This window comes from Leopardus geoffroyi, chromosome X (genome assembly GCF_018350155.1).
Source record: "Leopardus geoffroyi isolate Oge1 chromosome X, O.geoffroyi_Oge1_pat1.0, whole genome shotgun sequence".
Classification (NCBI taxonomy): Eukaryota; Metazoa; Chordata; class Mammalia; order Carnivora; family Felidae; genus Leopardus; species Leopardus geoffroyi.
Window position 1 is genome coordinate 78,084,694 of NC_059343.1, and position 19,642 is coordinate 78,104,335.

General features: G+C 38.4%; 1 protein-coding gene across 4 annotated transcripts in view; it reads left to right on the forward strand.

Moving 5' to 3' along the window:
- Positions 1–19,642, forward strand: part of DIAPH2 (diaphanous related formin 2) — a 995,484-nt gene that overhangs the window by 803,035 nt on the left and 172,807 nt on the right. For all 4 annotated transcript variants that reach the window (XM_045470691.1, XM_045470695.1, XM_045470693.1 and 1 more), the window contains one exon: positions 5,363–5,458. In XM_045470691.1, the coding sequence (XP_045326647.1) occupies positions 5,363–5,458 (96 nt within the window). The remainder of the gene's footprint in view (positions 1–5,362; positions 5,459–19,642) is intronic.

A 19,642-nucleotide genomic window follows, 5' to 3' on the forward strand; every position in this document is an offset into this window, starting at 1 on the left:
AATTATACAATTGAGAATTCAAGGAGGCTATAATAGTGAATTAAATCCATATGCCCATGATGTTAGGATCTTAGGAATTAATTTTTATAGTGTTGGCTTTAGTTTAGTCATTTTTGAGGAGTATGAACTGGAGTTGGGTCTTAGGCAATGGGAATGTCCAAGGCACTAAGTGTTAGGTTCTTAGAAAAATAAGGGATATTGTAATTTAAAATGTTTGATAAAAAGAAAGGGGATTTCAGAGCATTTTCTTTTTTAATGTTTATTTATTTTTGAGAGACAGAGACAGAGAGACAGAGTGTGAGTGGGAGAGGGACAGAAAGAAAGGGGTACACAGAATTCCAAGCAGGCTCCAGACTCAGAGCTGTCGGCACAGAGCCTGACATGGGGCTTGGACTCATTAACCAGGAGATCATGACCTTAGCCAAAGCATGATGCTTAACCCACGTAAGTGACTGAGTCACCCAGGTGCCCCTCAGGGCACTTTGAAAAACTTTGAAGGGGCAGAGATTTTACCCTACTTCTATGCTAACAAGTCAGGCTGCCATAGTTTCAGGAATGCTTACATAAGAAACTAGGCTCCTGGGTCAGAGACAAAGAATTCTGTCATTCATGGTACAGCCAGCAGTGTGAGCTTCATGTTCATATTGCTTTCTCTTGCCTTCCAACTCCCCCATGGTGATGCCAAGGTGAGCTCAGGTGGATGCTATGCACACAGTGGGTTTATGTTACTTCTGATGAACCTGGTTTTAGGGAACCCAAATCCTTTATAATAAAATGAAAGCAAACTGCCTGACATTTACCCTAGAGGGAAATATAATCTGTCCTCAAAACAAACAGACCTACCCTCTGCTCTGAAGAGAGACACTATGTCTTTCAAGGCTGTTCACTATAAAAAGATAGTCCAGAAGAAAGGTCATCAATGCTTGTGCTCATAAAATGCACAGAAATGTGAGAAGCCCACAGAGAATTGCTTCTAAATAAGTTTGTGCTAGCCTCTGGGGAATAGTCTTGCACAAAGACATACCAGAGATAACTTAGTTTACCTAGGGCTAATATTAATCTATGGCATCTCCAAACTCTTCTTGGGGAAATTAAGTCAACACAACACAGGTAAATGTTGATGATGAAAATTTGAGGTCAGCAGGCATTCTGTATCCACTGCATGACCAACACTGTTGGAAACATGAAATAGAAGGTACAGTGCATGCCTTTCATTTTACCCAAAGATATGTAGCTCACATAGAACCCCACTGGACTGCATGTAACCTGCCTAGCTAGCTCCTTAATACTGTCTGTGATCTAATTTCAGGATCAAATGTCAGAAACTTGCCTCTGAATTGTTACTTCCCAGACATGCCCATATATTACCATTTTAGTGGCCAAAAAGCATTACCAATTTTTTCCTTGATATTCGTTCACTCATTAAAAAGTATTGAAAGATGTAAGAAAACACAGTTTTCTATGCAATTCAATAAAACTATTTTCCTTTCCAATGGAAAAAAAAGACACTTTTTTTCCTGAGTTTGACCTCATAGACCAAGAAATAGAAAATAAAAACAGCTACTCATTACAAATCACATCTAAGTAAGAATTAATGGTTCTATGAACTTGGAAATTCTAAGTGAATTATCAACTTCACACAACTCAATCACATACCAAATTTCACTGAAATTCATTTAAAATGAAGGATAATGTCTTTCAGATGATCATGTTAGCTTCCATTTTGTTTTAGGAAGAGTAACTGAAATGTAAATCAGTTCTATGATATATTTATAAACCTTCATTCCTTCAGGTTAGGTATTTCAGGAAAATCTCTCAACTCTACGAAAAGTAATGGAGCAAATGAAAAAGTAATAGTAGACTGAAACCTACATTTATTTATTTTAATATATCAATGATATTTACAGAGACCTGGCCTTCTTTTTTCTTTTCTTTTCTTTTCTTTTTTTCTTTTCTTTTCTTTTTTTTAAGAACCACTTAGCACATGCCTTCTCAGCAGAGATAGTATATCACCTCCAAGATAAATATTGGTTCTTGGGGAGGTGGGCAGAGAAAAAGCTTAGATATTACAATTGTTTGTGGGCCCCCAAAGGGTTACACTATATAAACAGATATGCTGTACATCTGTTGTATTAAATTTAAATGTTGGAGGGATGAGGAAAAAAATATCTAAAAAGGCTCCTCAGGGGGAGGAGAGAAACAATAATAAAAAAAAAAAAAAAGAAAAGCTTAGAAATGGTAATCTAGCATAGTATTTTGACAGGGGTTGTCAGATGGCAACCATTAATTAAGTAAAGGGATTTATTTTTAATTCCTCTTTATATCATATTTGTTCCATCTTTTTAGTATATATACAATATAATCACATTGAAGAATTCTAATGAAATGGCCTCCTTATCATTGTTATAATTTTTTTAATGTTTGCACATTATTTATGTAAAATCACATATACATACTGTTTTGTAGTCTGCTTTTTTCACTTTTATACATGTATTTATTTTTCTACATAGTATTTATAATGATTATTTTTATAGGAATACGTGAAATTCAGTTATACTATGGTTCTCTTCTGGTTGTACTTCTATATCTCTAGAAATTCCTTTTTTGTCTTCTCTGAAATTCTTCTTCTCCTGACTGCTTTATAAAAATTGGGGTTCTCAGGAATTGCATCGTATGCTCTCTTCTCTTTTCATATAGTATCTCAGGGTGATCTCATGCATCTTCCAACAGTATTCAAATCTTTAGCTTCAGCCCAGACTTCACTCCCGGGTTTCAGCCTCATATTTTCAACTGCTTACTGGATATCTCTACCTAAATATTCTTCAAAAAATAATCATATTTTCTCAAACCTGTTTATTTCTCAGCCAGGTCTTATTAACTATATTAATACCTTCAAAGTATCCACCCTCTCCATTCACTCTCTTATCACTTTAGCTCAGTCCATTTATACTATACTCCTAGCCATTTCCCTTCCTTCTATTAATGCCAGCTGCTAAGTCATCTTCCACAGTGCTGTCTGATAAGTCTTTCTAAAATGTAAGTCTGATCAAGTCACTTCCTATTGCTTATGTTTCCCAATATAGCAGCCACTAGCTACATAAAAGTAATAAGCACTTGAAATGTAGCTAATCTGAAGTTAAATGTGCCAAAATAAAAACACACTCAATTTCTGAGACTTAATCTGATAAAAAGAATGTAAAAAAACCAATGATTATATATATATTGAGTTAAACATTTATTTAACATATCAAAATTAATTTCATCTGTTTTTAATGTTTTAAATATGGCTACTAGAAAGTTTAAAATTATGCAGCTCACATTTTTGGCCTGCATTATATATCTCTATTGGAGAGTATTGACTTACAGGATAGTACTCAAGCCCATATCATAGAATTATGATCTTTTACCATCTGGTCACCATATGCCTACTCCATTTTGTCTTCTGCTAACTGCATACAAAGAGGGCTGGTCTTGGTGTCAGACTGACTTGGGTTCATACGTAGGCCCCTCCACATGCCAGCTGTGTGATCTGGAACAAGATGCTTTAACTCTAGGTTTCAGTATCCCCAGCTGAAAAACAGAAATAAAACCTATTTCAATGTGTAGTTGGATTAAAAGATACAACAAATGTAGGGGCGCCTAGGTGGCTCAGTCTGTTAAGCGTCCAACTTCGGCTCAGGTCATGATCTCACAGCTCGTGAGTTGGAGCCCCGTGTCAGCTCTGTGCTGACCACTTAGAACCTGGAGCCTGCTTCGAATTCTGTGTGTCTCTCTCTCTCTTCTTCCGCTCATGTGCTCGCGCGCGCTCTCTCTCTCTCTCTCTCTCTCTCTCAATCTACTTCAAAAATAAACACAAACATTTTAAAAAATTTAAAAGATACAACAAATGTAAAGTGCTTACTGCATAAAATGTAATTCTCCCAGGTACATTCTAGCCATGCCAAACTACTTCCAGCTCCTCTTTTCTTTCTGTTATAGAGAGCAGGTGACAGTTTGGATGTGTCTGCAGCTTTAATATTCCTAAATGTGCATAATCCCCTTCCCATGCTTAATCATTGGGGTTCTATTTTCCTTTTATTTTTTCTGTTTTTACCAAATATTAGACCCGAGAACCTCTGTGTTTCCCTTTGTTTTTTATTTAATATTATGTCCTAGTGAATTCACTTTAAAAGAAGAAATGATTGATGTAACATCGAAGAAATCTCAAGTCAAATAAAGGGCCTAATCAAAAAAGGTTTTAGCTTGTTCTTGCCCTATAAGATAATTTTTTTTCTGTGATCTGATACCCTATAGTCATTCTTTAAACAAAGTAGGATTTACATTTAACTTTAGAATAGCATCAGCAACAGTTTTTTTCCCCTCACTCCTGCCTTCTTCTCTTAACTCTTCTGCCTACAAATGTCCTCTATGCCAGACCCACACATTTAGTTACCACTCAAATTAACCAGTTAGTTAGAATCCTTTGTATCATCAGCTAGGCCCGATGGGAAGATGGGCCTCAGCTCACTGTGGATTGTCCACAGTGTAGAAGAGTTCCTGGCAATAAACACCTTGAGGCAAATGCTCTCATAAATCTTAAAAGGGGTTTTGACAGCCAGAATTGTCAAAGATAAAAGTAGGGTAAAATGTTTTAAGTGCATTTCCATTAAGAATTCCCATGTACATCTTTTGAATACCCAGCTCATGGAATCCTAACAGTTCTTTCCCATAGGAAAAAATTAGAAACACAATAGCATTCTAAAAGGGATGATGAGACTCTGGCTAACGTCTCTCAAATGTAAACTGCAGGCTTTCAAATGATTTGGTCACCTTTTCTTTGTACAATGTCAGCATTTTGAAAGGGGTAAAGGATATGGATTAGGTAGAAATTGAATGCAAATGTGTTTTGAAAATAGTGTCTTTTGAGATAATAGCAGATGACGGTTGAATGCTGAAAGTATTAATACAATCAGTATTTAACCTTGTGTAGCTCCGCTTCATCAAATCACACCCTGCACATTGATTGCATTAAGCCAGGTCCATGGTTTCTTGCTTAGAAATGTCTTAAAAGAATCTTAACAGGAAGGCAGCAGTAGCTGATCAGCTACTATTTATTTGCATACTGAGTGTGTCATCAATAATACACAAGACAAGGTCCTTAAGTTGAAAGAACAGTGGGATTGGCATGAATTTTGCTTAATGGTGCATAATAAGCAAAGTAGTCTATGGTGCCAGAAACTGACAGGATCCATTATGCTTAAACAGATATATGTCTTTAATTTAAGGATATTATGTAAATCTGACAGGAGTTTTTCCCTTTATTTTCCTGTGGTTTAACTTTAATTGCCCCAAGATTAATTCTGATTTCTCCTTTCCCCTCCAGAGGGTGATGAGACTGGAGTAATGGATAATCTTCTAGAAGCCCTACAATCAGGTGCAGCATTCCGAGACCGCAGAAAGCGAATTCCAAGGAATCAAGGTAAAATCAATTCTAGCCTACATGATATTATAAAATGTGAATGTTCTTAGCCAAATACCACCCTCTGAAAAACCTTCCCTATGAATATTTTTTTAACAGTCGATCTCAGTTCATGTGGGAAAAAGTCTCAACAGGCTTCTATGTCTATGTGATCACAAGTTTCAACTTGGTAAAAGCGTCTTCATTTTTTTTTATTTATTATTTTTTTTTAATATATGAAATTTACCGTCAAATTGGTTTCCATACAACACCCAGTGCTCATTCCAAAAAGTGCCCTCCTCAATACCTATCACCCAACCTCCCCTCCCTCCCACCCCCCATCAACCCTCAGTTTGTTCTCAGTTTTTAACAGCCTCTTATGCTTTGGCTCTCTCCCACTCTAACCTCTTTTTTTTTTTTTCCTTCCTCTCCCCCATGGGTTTCTGTTAAGTTTCTCAGGATCCACATAAAAGTGAAACCATATGGTATCTGTCTTTCTCTGAATGGCTTATTTCACTTAGCATCACACTCTCCAGTTCCATCCACGTTGCTACAAAAGGCCATATTTCATTCTTTCTCATTGCCACGTAGTATTCCATTGTGTATATAAACCACAATTTCTTTATCCATTCATCAGTTGATGGACATTCAGGCTCTTTCCATAATTTGGCTATTGTTGAGAGTGCTGCTATAAACATTGGGGTACAAGTGCCCCTATGCATCAGTACTCCTGTATCCCTTGGATAAATTCCTAGCAGTGCTATTGCTGGGTTATAGGGTAGGTCTATTTTTAATTTTCTGAGGAACCTCCACACTGCTTTCCAGAGCGGCTGCACCAATTTGCATCCCCACCAACAGTGCAAGAGGGTTCCCGTTTCTCCACATCCTCTCCAGCATCTATAGTCTCCTGATTTGTTCATTTTGGCCACTCTGACTGGCGTGAGGTGATACCTGAGTGTGGTTTTGATTTGTATTTCCCTGATAAGGAGCGACGTTGAGCATCTTTTCATGTGCCTGTTGGCCACCGGATGTCTTCTTTAGAGAAGTGTCTATTCATGTTTTCTGCCCATTTCTTCACTGGGTTATTTGTTTTTCGGGTGTGGAGTTTGGTGAGCTCTTTATAGATTTTGGATACTAGCCCTTTGTCTGATATGTCATTTGCAAATATCATTTCCCATTGCATTGGTTGCCTTTTAGTTTTGTTGGTTGTTTCCTTTGCTGTGCAGAAGCTTTTTATCTTCATAAGGTCCCAGTAATTCATTTTGCTTTTAATTCCCTTGCCTTTGGGGATGTGTCAAGTAAGAGATTGCTACGGCTGAGGTCAGAGAGGTCTTTTCCTGCTTTCTCCTCTAGGGTTTGGATGGTTTCCTGTCTCACATTCAGGTCCTTTATCCATTTTGAGTTTATTTTTGTGAATGGTGTGAGAAAGTGGTCTAGTTTCAACCTTCTGCATGTTGCTGTCCAGTTCTCCTAGCACCATTTGTTAAAGAGGCTGTCTTTTTTCCATTGGATGTTCTTTCCTGCTTTGTCAAAGATGAGTTGGCCATATGTTTGTGGGTCTAGTTCTGGGGTTTCTATTCTATTCCATTGGTCTATGTGTCTGTTTTTGTGCCAATATCATGCTGTCTTGACGATGACAGCTTTGTAGTAGAGGCTAAAGTCTGGGATTGTGATGCCTCCTGCTTTGGTCTTCTTCTTCAAAATTTCTTTGGCTATTCGGGGCCTTTTGTGGTTCCATATGAATTTTTGGATTGCTTGTTCTAGTTTTGAGAAGAATGCTGGTGCAATTTTGATTGGGATTGCATTGAATGTGTAGATAGCTTTGGGTAGTATTGACATTTTGACAATATTTATTCTTCCAATCCATGAGCAGGGAATGTCTTTCCATTTCTTTAAATCTTCTTCAATTACCTTCATAAGCTTTTTATAGTTTTCAGCATATAGATCTTATGCATCTTTGGTTACATTTATTCCAAGGTATTTTATGCTTCTTGGTGCAATTGTGAATGGGATCAGTTTCTTTATTTGTCTTTCTGTTGCTTCATTGTTAGTGTATAAGAATGCAACTGATTTCTGTACATTGATTTTGTATCCTGCAACTTTGCTGAATTCATGTATCAGTTCTAGCAGACTTTTGGTGGAGTCTATCGGATTTTCCATGTATAATATCATGTCATCTGCAAAAAGCGAAAGCTTAACTTCATCTTTGCCAATTTTGATGCCTTTGATTTCCTTTTGTTGTCTGATTGCTGATGCTAGAACTTCCAGCACTATGTTAAACAACAGCGGTGAGAGTGGGCATCCCTGTCGTGTTCCTGATCTCAGGGAAAAAGCTCTCAGTTTTTCCCCATTGAGGATGATGTTAGCTGTGGGCTTTTCATAAATGGCTTTTATGATCTTTAAGTATGTTCCTTCTATCCCGACTTTCTCAAGGGTTTTTATTAAGAAAGGGTGCTGGATTTTGTCAAAGGCCTTTTCTGCATCGATTGACAGGATCATATGGTTCTTCTCTTTTTTTTTGTTAATGTGATGTATCACGTTGATTGATTTGCGAATGTTGAACCAGCCCTGCATCCCAGGAATGAATCCCACTTGATCATGGTGAATCATTCTTTTGAAATGCCGTTGAATTCGATTTGCTAGTATCTTATTGAGAATTTTTGCATCCATATTCATCAGGGATATTGGCCGGTAGTTCTCTTTTTTTACTGGGTCTCTGTCTGGTTTAGGAATCAAAGTAATACTGGCTTCCAAGAATGAGTCTGGAAGTTTTCCTTCCCTTTCTATTTTTTGGAATAGCTTGAGAAGGATAGGTATTATCTCTGCTTTAAACGTCTGGTAGAACTCACCTGGGAAGCCATCTGGTCCTGGACTCTTATTTGTTGGGAGATTTTTGATAACCGATTCAATTTCTTTGCTGGTTATGGGTCTGTTCAAGCTTTCTATTTCCTCCTGCTTGAGTTTTGGAAGCGTGTGGGTGTTTAGGAATTTGTCCATTTCTTCCAAGTTGTCCAGTTTGTTGGCATATAATTTTTCATAGTATTCCCTGATAATTGTTTGTATCTCTGAGGGATTGGTTGTAATAATTCCATTTTCATTCATGATTTTATCTATTTGGGTCATCTCCCTTTTCTTTTTGAGAAGCCTGGCTAGAGGTTTGTCAATTTTGTTTATTTTTTCAAAAAACCAACTCTTGGTTGCTCTACAGTCTTTTTAGATTCTATATTGTTTATTTCTGCTCTGATCTTTATTATTTCTCTTCTTCTGCTGGGTTTGGGGTGTCTTTGCTGTTCTGCTTCTATTTCCTTTAGGTGTGCTGTTAGATTTTGTATTTGGGATTTTTCTTGTTTCTTGAGATAGGCCTGGATTGCAATGTATTTTCCTCTCAGGACTGCCTTCGCTGCGTCCCAAAGCCTTTGGATTGTTGTATTTTCATTTTCGTTTGTTTCCATATATTTTTTAATGTCTTCTCTAATTGCCTGGTTGACCCATTCATTCGTTAGTAGGGTGTTCTTTAACCTCCATGCTTTTGGAGGATTTCCAGACTTTTTTCTGTGGTTGATTTCAAGCTTCATAGCATTTTGGTCTGAAAGTATGCATGGTATAATTTCAATTCTTGTAAACTTATGAAGGGCTGTTTTGTGACCCAGTATATGATCTATCTTGGAGAATGTTCCATGTGCACTCGAGAAGAAAGTATATTCTGTTGCTTTGGGATGCAGAGTTCTAAATAGATCTGTCAAGTCCATCTGATCCAATGTCTCATTCAGGGCCCTTGTTTCTTTATTGACCGTGTGTCTAGATGATCTATCCATTTCTGTAAGTGGGGTGTTAAAGTCCCCTGCAATTACCACATTCTTATCAATAAGGTTGCTTATGTTTATGAGTAATTGTTTTATATATTTGGGGGCTCCGGTATTCAGCGCATAGACATTTATAATTGTTAGCTCTTCCTGACGGATAGACCCTGTAACTATTATATAGTGCCCTTCTTCATCTCTTGTTCCAGCCTTTAATTTAAAGTCTAGTTTTTCTGATATAAGTATGTCTACTCCAGCTTTCTTTTGGCTTCCAGTAGCATGATAAATAGTTCTCCATCCCCTCACTCTCAATCTAAAGGTGTCCTCAGGACTAAAATGAGTCTGTTGTAGACAGCAAATAGATGGGTCTTGTTTTTTTTTATCCATTCTGATGCCCTATGTCTTTTGGTTGGCGCATTTAATCCATTTACATTCAGTGTTATTATAGAAAGATACGGGTTTAGAGTCATTGTGATGTCTGTATGTTTTATGCTTGTAGTGATGTCTCTGGTACTTTGTCTCACAGGGTCCCCCTTAGGATCTCTTGTAGGGCTGGTTTAGTGTTGACAAATTCCTTCAGTTTTTGTTTGTTTTGGAAGACCTTTATCTCTCCTTCTATTCTAAATGACAGACTTGCTGGATAAAGGATTCTCGGCTGCATATTTTTTCTGTTTAGGACACTGAAGATATCGTGCCAGTTCTTTCTGGCTTGCCAAGTTTCAAAAGAGAGATCAGTCACGAGTCTTATAGGTCTCCCTTTATATGTGAGGGCACGTTTATCCCTTGCTGCTTTCAGAATTTTCTCTTTATCCTTGTATTTTGCCAGTTTCACTATATGTCGTGCAGAAGATCGATTCAAGTTACGTCTGAAGGGAGTTCTCTGTGCCTCTTGGATTTCAATGCCTTTTTCCTTCCCCAGTTCAGGAACGTTCTCAGCTATAATTTCTTCAAGTACCCCTTCAGCACCTTTCCCTCTCTCTTCCTCCTCTCGGATACCAATTATGCGTATATTATTTCTTTTTAGTGTATCACTTAGTTTTCTAATTTTCCCCTCATACTCCTGGATTTTTTTATCTCTCTTTTTCTCAGCTTCCTCTTTTTCCATAACTTTATCTTCTAGTTCACCTATTCTCTCCTCTGCCTCTTTAATCCGAGCCGTCGTCGTTTCCATTTTGCTTTGCATTTTGTTTAAAGCGCTTTTCAGCTCCTTGTGACTGTTCCTTAGTCCCTTGATCTCTGTAGCAAGAGATTCTCTGCTGTCCTCTATACTGTTTTCAAGCCCAGCGATTAATTTTATGACTATTATTCTAAATTCACTTTCTGTTATATTATTTAAATCCTTTTTGATCAGCTCATCAGCTGTTGTTATTTCCTGGAGATTCTTCTGAGGGGAATTCTTCCTCTTGGTCATTTTGGATAGTCCCTGGAGTGGTGCGGACCTGCAGGGCACTTCCCCTGTGCTGTGGTGTATAAATGGAGTTGGTGGGTGGAGCCGCAGTCAGACCCGATGTCTGCCCCCAGTCCACCCCTGGGGCCACAGTCAGACTGGTGTGTGCCTTCTCTTCCCCTCTCCTAGGGGTGGGATTCACTGTGGGGTGGCGTGGCCCGTCTGGGCTACTTGCACACTGCCAGGCTTGTGATGCTGGGGATCTGGCGTATTAGCTGGGGTGGGTAGGCAAGGTGCATGGGGGCAGGAGGGGCAGGCTTAGCTCGCTTCTCCTTAGGTGATCCACTTCAGGAGGGGCCCTGTGGCAGCGGGAGGGAGTCAGATCCGCTGCAGGAGGTTTGGCTCCGCAGAAGCACAGAGTTGGGTGTTTGCGCGGAGCAAGTTCCCTGGCAGGAACTGGTTCCCTTTGGGATTTTGGCTGGGGGATGGGCGGGGGAGATGACGCTGGCGAGCGCCTTTGTTCCCCACCAAACTGAGCTCTGTCGTCCGGGGGCTCAGCAGCTCTCCCTCCCTTTGTCCTCCAGCCTTCCCGTTTTCCGAGCAGAGCTGTTAACTTAGGACCTCCCAGACGCTAAGTCGCGCCTGCTGTCGGAACACAGTCCGTCAGGCCCCTCAGCTTTTGCCAGCCAGACTCGGGGGCTCTGCTTGGCTGGCGAGCCGCCCCTCCGCCCCGGCTCCCTTCCGCCAGTCTGTGGAGCGCGCACCACCTCGCCGCCCTTCCTACCCTCTTCCGTGGGCCTCTCGTCTGCGCTTGGCTCCAGAGACTCCGTTCTGCTAATCCTCTGGCGGTTTTCTGGGTTATTTAGGCAGGTGTAGGTGGAATCTAAGTGATCAGCAGGACGCGCGGTGAGCCCAGCGTCCTCCTACGCCGCCATCTTCCCTCTCTCAGGTAAAACCGTCTTCAAATAACTATAGACTTTGCAAGAATTTTCAGAAACAAGGACTCAGCTGTGTTTCATATTAAATATTTTAATTGTTATTTTATGTGCATGTGGTTTGGGTGGAATGTGGCTTAAAACCATAAATGAAATTAAATTACTAAAAGTAATTGGCCCTAGGGATGTCACATTGGCTATTCACAGGTTAGGGAAACTGAAACAGTGCTCCTTTCTAGAGATTATTTTGGCTCTTTAGTACAATCCATTCTTCATTCTCCATGTTAATAAAGAGAGGAGAAGAACAGATAATATAAGATCCTCAAAAGTCTGAAAGCATTTCAACCCCTTTTTCATGTATTTTTAATTAGTAATAAAACCAGATTATGAAAATTGATCTCAGTGGAAGAAAAACAAAAAAAGAAGCCAAATAGCCTTCCTCACTCAAATAATACTAGAAAGTTGTCTGTTTTCTCTGTTCATACCCTATGGCTGAGGAAGTAATAGTTCCTTTCAGAATAATCCAAGCTGAGCTATCCACCTCCTTTAAGGAAATTTCTATATTTTTAATTTATATCTTTTTTGGAAGAAGAAATTAGGTGTTTTAATTTTAAAATTCCTCTTGAGGGGCGCCTGGGTGGCGCAGTCGGTTAAGCATCCGACTTCAGCCAGGTCACAATCTCGCGGTCCGTGAGTTCGAGCCCCGCGTCGGGCTCTGGACTGATGGCTGTGTCTCCCTCCCAGACCGATTCTGTGTCTCCCTCTCTCTCTCTGCCCCTCCCCCGTTCATGCTCTGTCTCTCTCTGTCCCAAAAATAAATAAATGTTGAAAAAAAAAATTTAAAAGTCCTCTTGATGGGCTATGGAGCTATATGGAGAAGTAAATGGAAAAAGGAAAATTAATAGTAAATATGTAAATTCTACTTAATTTAGATTAATAAGATTTGACTTGAATAGCCTGAAATTAAAAAAATATTTTGTATTTGGACTGGAAAATATGTCTTCAGAATGGAAAGTGGTAGTTCTTTCAAACCACAGTATTCCAACAAACCAGTAAAAGGAAGTGGAGCCCAGTACAGAGTTCTCGGGAAAGCTTGTGGTAATGATGAAATTTATGGAGGAAGATAAGAATATAAGTTATGTTCATCTTTTTTGCATTTGGGTGAATTTTGATGGATATAAAGATATTGGAGATGGCCTACAAAAAGAGTGAAAGACTGGAGGAAAGAAAAGTAAAATCTCTATTTGTATATTCATATTAATTTTTAAGGTAATGCTGCAAAGCAGAATACTAGGAGCACTACTAATCTGTAACTATAAAGCAGCCATTCCATCTATCCTCAGTCTTTATCTGTAAAATGAGAAAGTCCTATCATGCTATCAGAGACCCCTTCTACCTCTTAAGGAAAATAGAAACCTTCACTGTTCTTTCTTGAACTTTCAAAGCATTAAGAGTAAAAAAGCAAACTGAAATAACTTTTTTTTATTGATTCGGTTCTCTGCTAAGCAGCTGATAAGTATAAGCATGTTATTCTGTGCCATAAGAGAACTGCATTATCTTTCTAGGCTGTTTATTTTTAAAATATATTTGCTAAGGCCCCTGTTTGATTAGTCTCACATCTCATACTGACTCTAGAGAGATTGTACTGAGAAAGAGAGAGATCATTCCATGGGATTTCTGTGAGTTTGGTACTCAAGGGATACAGTGTCATCAACTGTGAAATACCAACAGTAGATTCACAAACTGCATAATTTTACAGTACTCATTCCAAGTAATCTAAATTGGGGCCTCCTTTGGTTTGTAGCTAGAATGCCTCCATGAACACACAGGGTGAAAAATGTCAGCACATCTAGTCCTGGCAGTCATTTCAAGTGACAGCAGCCAATGCAAATGTACAGCAGTAAAAAGAAACTAGAAGCAGACAGTGGCAGTGATTGGTAAAACATCTTGAGCATCAAAGTCCAAACAAAGGAGATGGGGAGGATGGCATAGAGTTGACAAGTCTGCCAAAAATTTTCCTGCCTGCTTGCCTCTTTCTAAAATCAACAGAACTGGGGATTTCCCCAGATTCCCTCTTTGTTTCTGACTTCCTAATTAGATCATATTTTCATGCTGACCTCCTTTTGTTGTCACTTTCTTGGGTACCTTATTTGGTTCCTTTTCAATGTCCCATTGACTTTATATTGTTATACTTTCCCTGGTCAACACCAACATACTTGCTCCTTTCTAATAACCTCCATTTCAACATGATGAGATAAAATCAGAAAAATCAAAACATAAAGAAGACTATTTTTATCAAGCAAAGTAAAATAAGAGGAAATAGTCAAAAAATCTGAAATCAGAGTCAGCCACAGACAGCAAAGATGTACTGCTCTGCTTGCCATCTCCATTATTATAACTTACAGATGGAAATTATGGTATGTAAAATACAGAGTCTACAATTGTGCTTCTAATTGCAGTGTTTTCAATTCAACATTTCAACAAAATGAGGTGATGGCTTATATTCTTCACTAGAAAATCAAAATATTAATAAATGGCATGATTAGTTGCCTAAATTATAAATCTTTCACACAGAGCCTATGTCCCCTCCCCAGGAGCTACCACATTAGGCAACTCAGAGCTCCCAAATACTGTATCTAGCCCAAATACTAAGAATTTTGTTTCAGGTAAGGGTCCCAAAAGATATATTTCAAAGGAGACTATTATAAAGGGATGCTAATGAAAAAAATATTGATAATGAGTATAGCACAGGCTCCAACCAGTGAGAATATACACAGGCAATAAGTAGCCACTATGGTTGTAGTAGAACAAACCATCTGAATATCAACCCAGATTATAAATTTTGCTAATACCAAACTCAGAGATTAGGAAATGAGCCCCTAAGTATTCATTAATTTATTGTACATCTCTTCTGTGAAAGGCATATGCTAGATGTGGAGGAAAATGCAAAAATAATTAAGATTTCCTTAGTTATAAGACCCTTGTGTCTTGTGGGTAAGATGGAAGGTACAGAAAAATTACAGAATAAGGAAGAAAATAATAAGGATTACTCAAGAAGTATTAATATACTTTGTGAGTTCAGATGAGGGAAATATACTTTATTGGATATATCAGAAAACGAATTCTGGAAGGAAAGGTTTTCAAGGATGAGTATGGATTTCATTAGTCGGAATTAGAGGTAGGGATAGTGGGCAAATGAAATGTCATTAAGAAAAATACAGAGAGGTGCCTGGGTGGCTCAGTCAGTTGAGTGTCTGACTTCAGCTGAGGTCAAAATCTCATGGTTCGTGAGTTCGAACCCCACAGCAGGTTCTGGGCTGACAGCTCTGCGCCTGAAGCCTGCTTCTGATTCTGTGTGTCCCTCTCTCTCTCTGTCCCTCACCTGCTCATCCTTTCTCTCTCTCTCTCTCTCTCTCTCTCTCTCTCTCTCTCAAAAATAAACATTTAAAAAAAAAGAAAAATACAGAAATAAGCAAGTGCAAAACACTTTGGGAGCATAGCAAATAGTACACCTAGTAATAAAGTAGACTGTATAAAGTATAGAAGTATGGAGATAATTCTGGAAAAGTAGGTTGGTGCCACAACATAGAGTACTTGAATAAGAGTCTCAGGTGTTAGCATATAATTCTTTCTGCAATGGGGATATACTGAAGGTTTTTAAGCAGTGGAGGAACATGATCAAAGCAATATATTAGGACATTTAATCTATAGAAATGTGAGTGATGCATTATGATTCTACTGTCATACTCTTAATCAAAAGAGATAATTTAGGGGACAAGGAGTAACTACATGTCAAGGATAATCCTAGGGTTTTGAGTTTGAATAGCTGGAAGGACAGTTAAGTTATGAAAGAAAACTGTTAAGATCAGGAAAAGGAGTGGTGATGGAAGATGAAGTAAGTTTTAGGAACATGAAACTGAAAGTGACAGCAGAGCATTGAGGTCAAGATGTCCAGAAGTTTCTTGGAAATATAGGTATAGATTTCATCACAAGATTATTGAGTTTGTGAGATTTCTGGTTATAGTACAGAAATGGAAGGGATTGTTAGAGTGACTATTAAGAGAAAAGGATCCAAAAACAGAACTTTGAAAATGCCCTCAGTTGGGTGCTAAAAGTAGAACTAGCAAAGAAGATAGAGAAATAGTATTTGGGCAAGTGGGAGGAGAATCAAAACATTGTTCTAGGAGCAAAGGAAAAGGGAAGTATTGAGAAAGCAGAAAAGGTGGGCATTTTCAACAATGACATATGCTATGGTGGTATCAAAAAAGATAAAGACCAATGATTTGTCATTTTGGGACCTTTCTATCAACTTTTTAAGAGCGTATTTTCAATATTTGTATGGAACTGGGAACCAGAATGCAGGAACTAAGCAGTGACTAGATAGTGAGACTACAGGGATTAATAGTATTCATTTGACAAGTGAACAATTGTATCGAATGATTCCTCAGTGTCATGTATTGGTTAGGTACTGAGGGTGTACCACCAATCAGGACACTTGCCTCAAGGAGCTCAGATACCTTTGGGAAAACATGTGTGTAGCTGTGTGATAAAATTGCAATGTGATTTTATATGTGCTATAATGAGATAGGAACCAAGTGCTTGTACAGTGCAGGAGTTAGAGTAAGTTTCCCCACCCCCACTCCTTTGCCTCTCAGGTTTGCATCCCTGGAATATAGACTGTGATGTCTAGGAGGTTGGTGGGTGAAAGGAACATCTCACTTTTCCTCAATAACCTAGTATGTATCTATCCCTTATGAATTTTGCTGAACCTTTCTGGACCATCTTTGTTACAGCCTTTGTTAGCACTCCAGATGATAATTTCCACAGTTACAATCCACTTTGGAAAGAATTACCCATAAGTATTCCTGAATTTGTCATTATAACATCAAAGGTAAGCTTTGGAAAAAAAAATACACGGAGAAAATCATTGCAGGAGTGAAAAACACACTTAAGATACAAATACACAGTGCCACATCTGTTTCATTACTGAATACCTGTAGACACTCAGAACTGGCTTGTCTTCTCTCAACCAACTTGACTTATTCATTCTTTGCCCACTAGAAGTAAATATAAACAGTCTTATTAGTAATAGATATCTAACAGCTATTTTGGCTATTACTAGATTTTGGTATATACTTCTAGACATTTAAAAAAAAACACATAAGAGAAGCATTATGAAGAAATGAAGCTAAGAAACAGAATAAATGTAATTAGGTTTCAGAACTACACAGGGCAACCAAGAAAATGAAATTAAAAAAAAAAAGAAATGGGACACGCGGTTATAGTTTATAGATCAGCAAGATAACAATATAAATGAGAAGGTAAAACTTACCATTTGACAACAGATAGGGGACAAGGAACTGATTAAAAAAAAAACACAGAGGGGAAAAGAAACCAAACTCTAGGTATTAGGGAAAATATCTTTACAACAAAACAAAACCCAAATCCCACATTTTCCTGGGGCTGTCTACCTCACATAAATAACAAAACCCACATTTTCCTGGTTCTTGTTTTCATATACATATCCAGGACCTCAACTGCCTATAAGGGATCTCTGCAGCATCCCTAGAGTTTCTCAAGGGGACATTTCACAAACACAGCCACACACCACTTTTCTTCTACCTCCACTTCTAATAATAACATGTATTTCCATGCCTGCTATTTGCTTTAGCACTGGGCACTTTAATGCCTTCATGATGCCAGAGTTTGACAGTGGTCAGTGACAAAGCAGGGGGAAACACCTCTCTCTTTCTTTAGTGTGGTAAAGCACTTAACCAGTGTACCAAGCAGCACTAGCTTGTTCCTTAAAATTTTACATTTTGAGAGAAACAGCTTTCAAATTTTTTACATCCCTCTTGATCTCTATAGGATTTGTCTCCATATAGCAAGGCCCAAAGACAAGCCCATGACATATCCCATGTAGCACTCAGTATCATCCTCATCTTTTGATGACCAAGTTCTGTTGGGGTTTTGTGTTTGTTTGTTTGTTTGTTTGTTTGTTTGTTTGTTTGTTTTTATTATTAGAGGGTCAAGCTGGTCATTCATACCAAGCTGCTTACTTCTTTCTCCTTTAGGATGAGTTCTTTGTCATGAGGTTCTTCAGTCTTCTATTTTGTAAGTGTTCAAATCTTGGACTAGCCAACTAAACCCCATTTTGTCTGTAGTAATTATTGTAATGTGCAATTCAAATCTAATAAAAGATGACATAATGCAAGCAAATAAACAAAAACGTGGCATTCACCCAAATGACACTTATTAATCAAATACTATGGGCCAGGCAATAGTGCTAGGGCCCTGGAGTGTAAAAATGGATAAAGCATGGGTCTTAACTTCAAGTATTCACAGTCTTGTGGGGAAGACAGATACATACACAATATAAATGTTGTTATACATATGCAGAGAGTGCTGAAAGAGCAACTAGATGCCTAGAGAATTTAAGAAATCCTTCATAATGAAAGTATCATTTGAATTGTGTTTTGATGGAGGCGCCTGGGTGGCTCAGTCTGTTAAGCATCCGGCTTCGGCTCAGGTCATGATCTCATAGTTGGTCATGATCTCATAGTTGGTGAGTTCGAGCCCCGCGTTGGGCTCTGTGCTGACAGATCAGGGCCTGGAGCCTGCTTCGGATTCTATATCACCCTTTCTGCTCCTCCCCTGCTCATACGCTCTCTCTCTCTCTCAAAAATAAATAAATATTAAAAAAAAATTTTTTTGAATTGTGTTTTGATGGATGAATAGTAACCCACTTGGAGGAGAACAGGAGGGATAACCATTTCAGATAAAGAAAATGGCAAATACATGCAATGGAGCTAGGGAAGGGTACTGTGGCAATAATGGAAAGTTTGTTGCAACAAAGAGCTAGTAGAGCTTTTTAAGTAGAGGATTACATACACACACACACACACACACACACACACACACACAAAAGCAAGTGGGTTTGAGGATCGAAATAACAGACTTGGGGGACATTTATATATACAGTGTTATCAAAACCTTGGGATCACCCAGGAAGAGTATGTCCAATGAGAGGTAAATAGGCCAAGAATAGAGTATATGCGAATGCCAGCATTGAAGAGGCAAATAGAGGAATCAGCAAAGGACATTAAGGGGAAAAGCAGTTAGAAAGGAAACAAGAGAAGCAGCAAAAACATGACACCTGGAATACCGAGGGTAGACAGAATTTCAGAATGGAGAAAGTCAACAGGAGCATATTCTGAAGGAAGTTAAGTAAAGTGATGGCTGAAAATAGACCAATGATTTTGTCAAATAGCAGGTGACTGTTGACCTTTTCCCAAGCAGTTTCAGTGAAACAGTGAAAGTCAAGAGCAAGGTTCTACTGGATTAAAAAATGAATATCTTTTATAGAGATTAGTAGAGAGTGAAAAGATAAATTGTGTCTCTTCTAGAAATTCTGACAGGAAACTCTAGATACTTACAAGCATCTTGAAGGTGTTGCCAATCATAAATTAGTATGTCTAGTTTCATTTACAAATATGTGGACTTTTCCCCTCTTAATTCAATTGTATTTATTGAACATATGCTATGTGATATAGTTCAAACATTTTAGCATGCCTAGTGCTTTTACAGAGTTAGCAAAGCACTTTCTCATTTACTGTGTGATATGTGATTCATAGTCATCTAATGCAGAGAGCCTAGTCTCATAAGTTAAAATGAAAGACATTTGTGGCCTCATACAAAGAGAGAATAGATTGGAGGTTAAAGAAAGGTATTCTTAAGTTAACTGGGTAAAAGCTGGGGAGATGTGGGGAGAGAGACAAAAAGGATGAGGCCTCTGCAGAAAATCTTTGTCAACTTTAAAATTAACTGGTTTGCAAGTGATTAAAGTCAGGAGTGGGTGGGTCTTAGTATATATATGATTTTCTTGAGATGAGGAAAGGAAGAGGTGAAGAAGTAGCAAATCAAATAATCCTTAGGCAAGCCACTTAGTGTTCTCAGTAGTGTTAGTTAGCCTGGTACCTCTTGGCAGTAACTAAAAGGTAAATAGTAGGGATCTTGGAGAATTGATCAACATTCAGGTCATAAATAAATATACAAGAGTGGGTAAGATAATCTGGAGAAAACA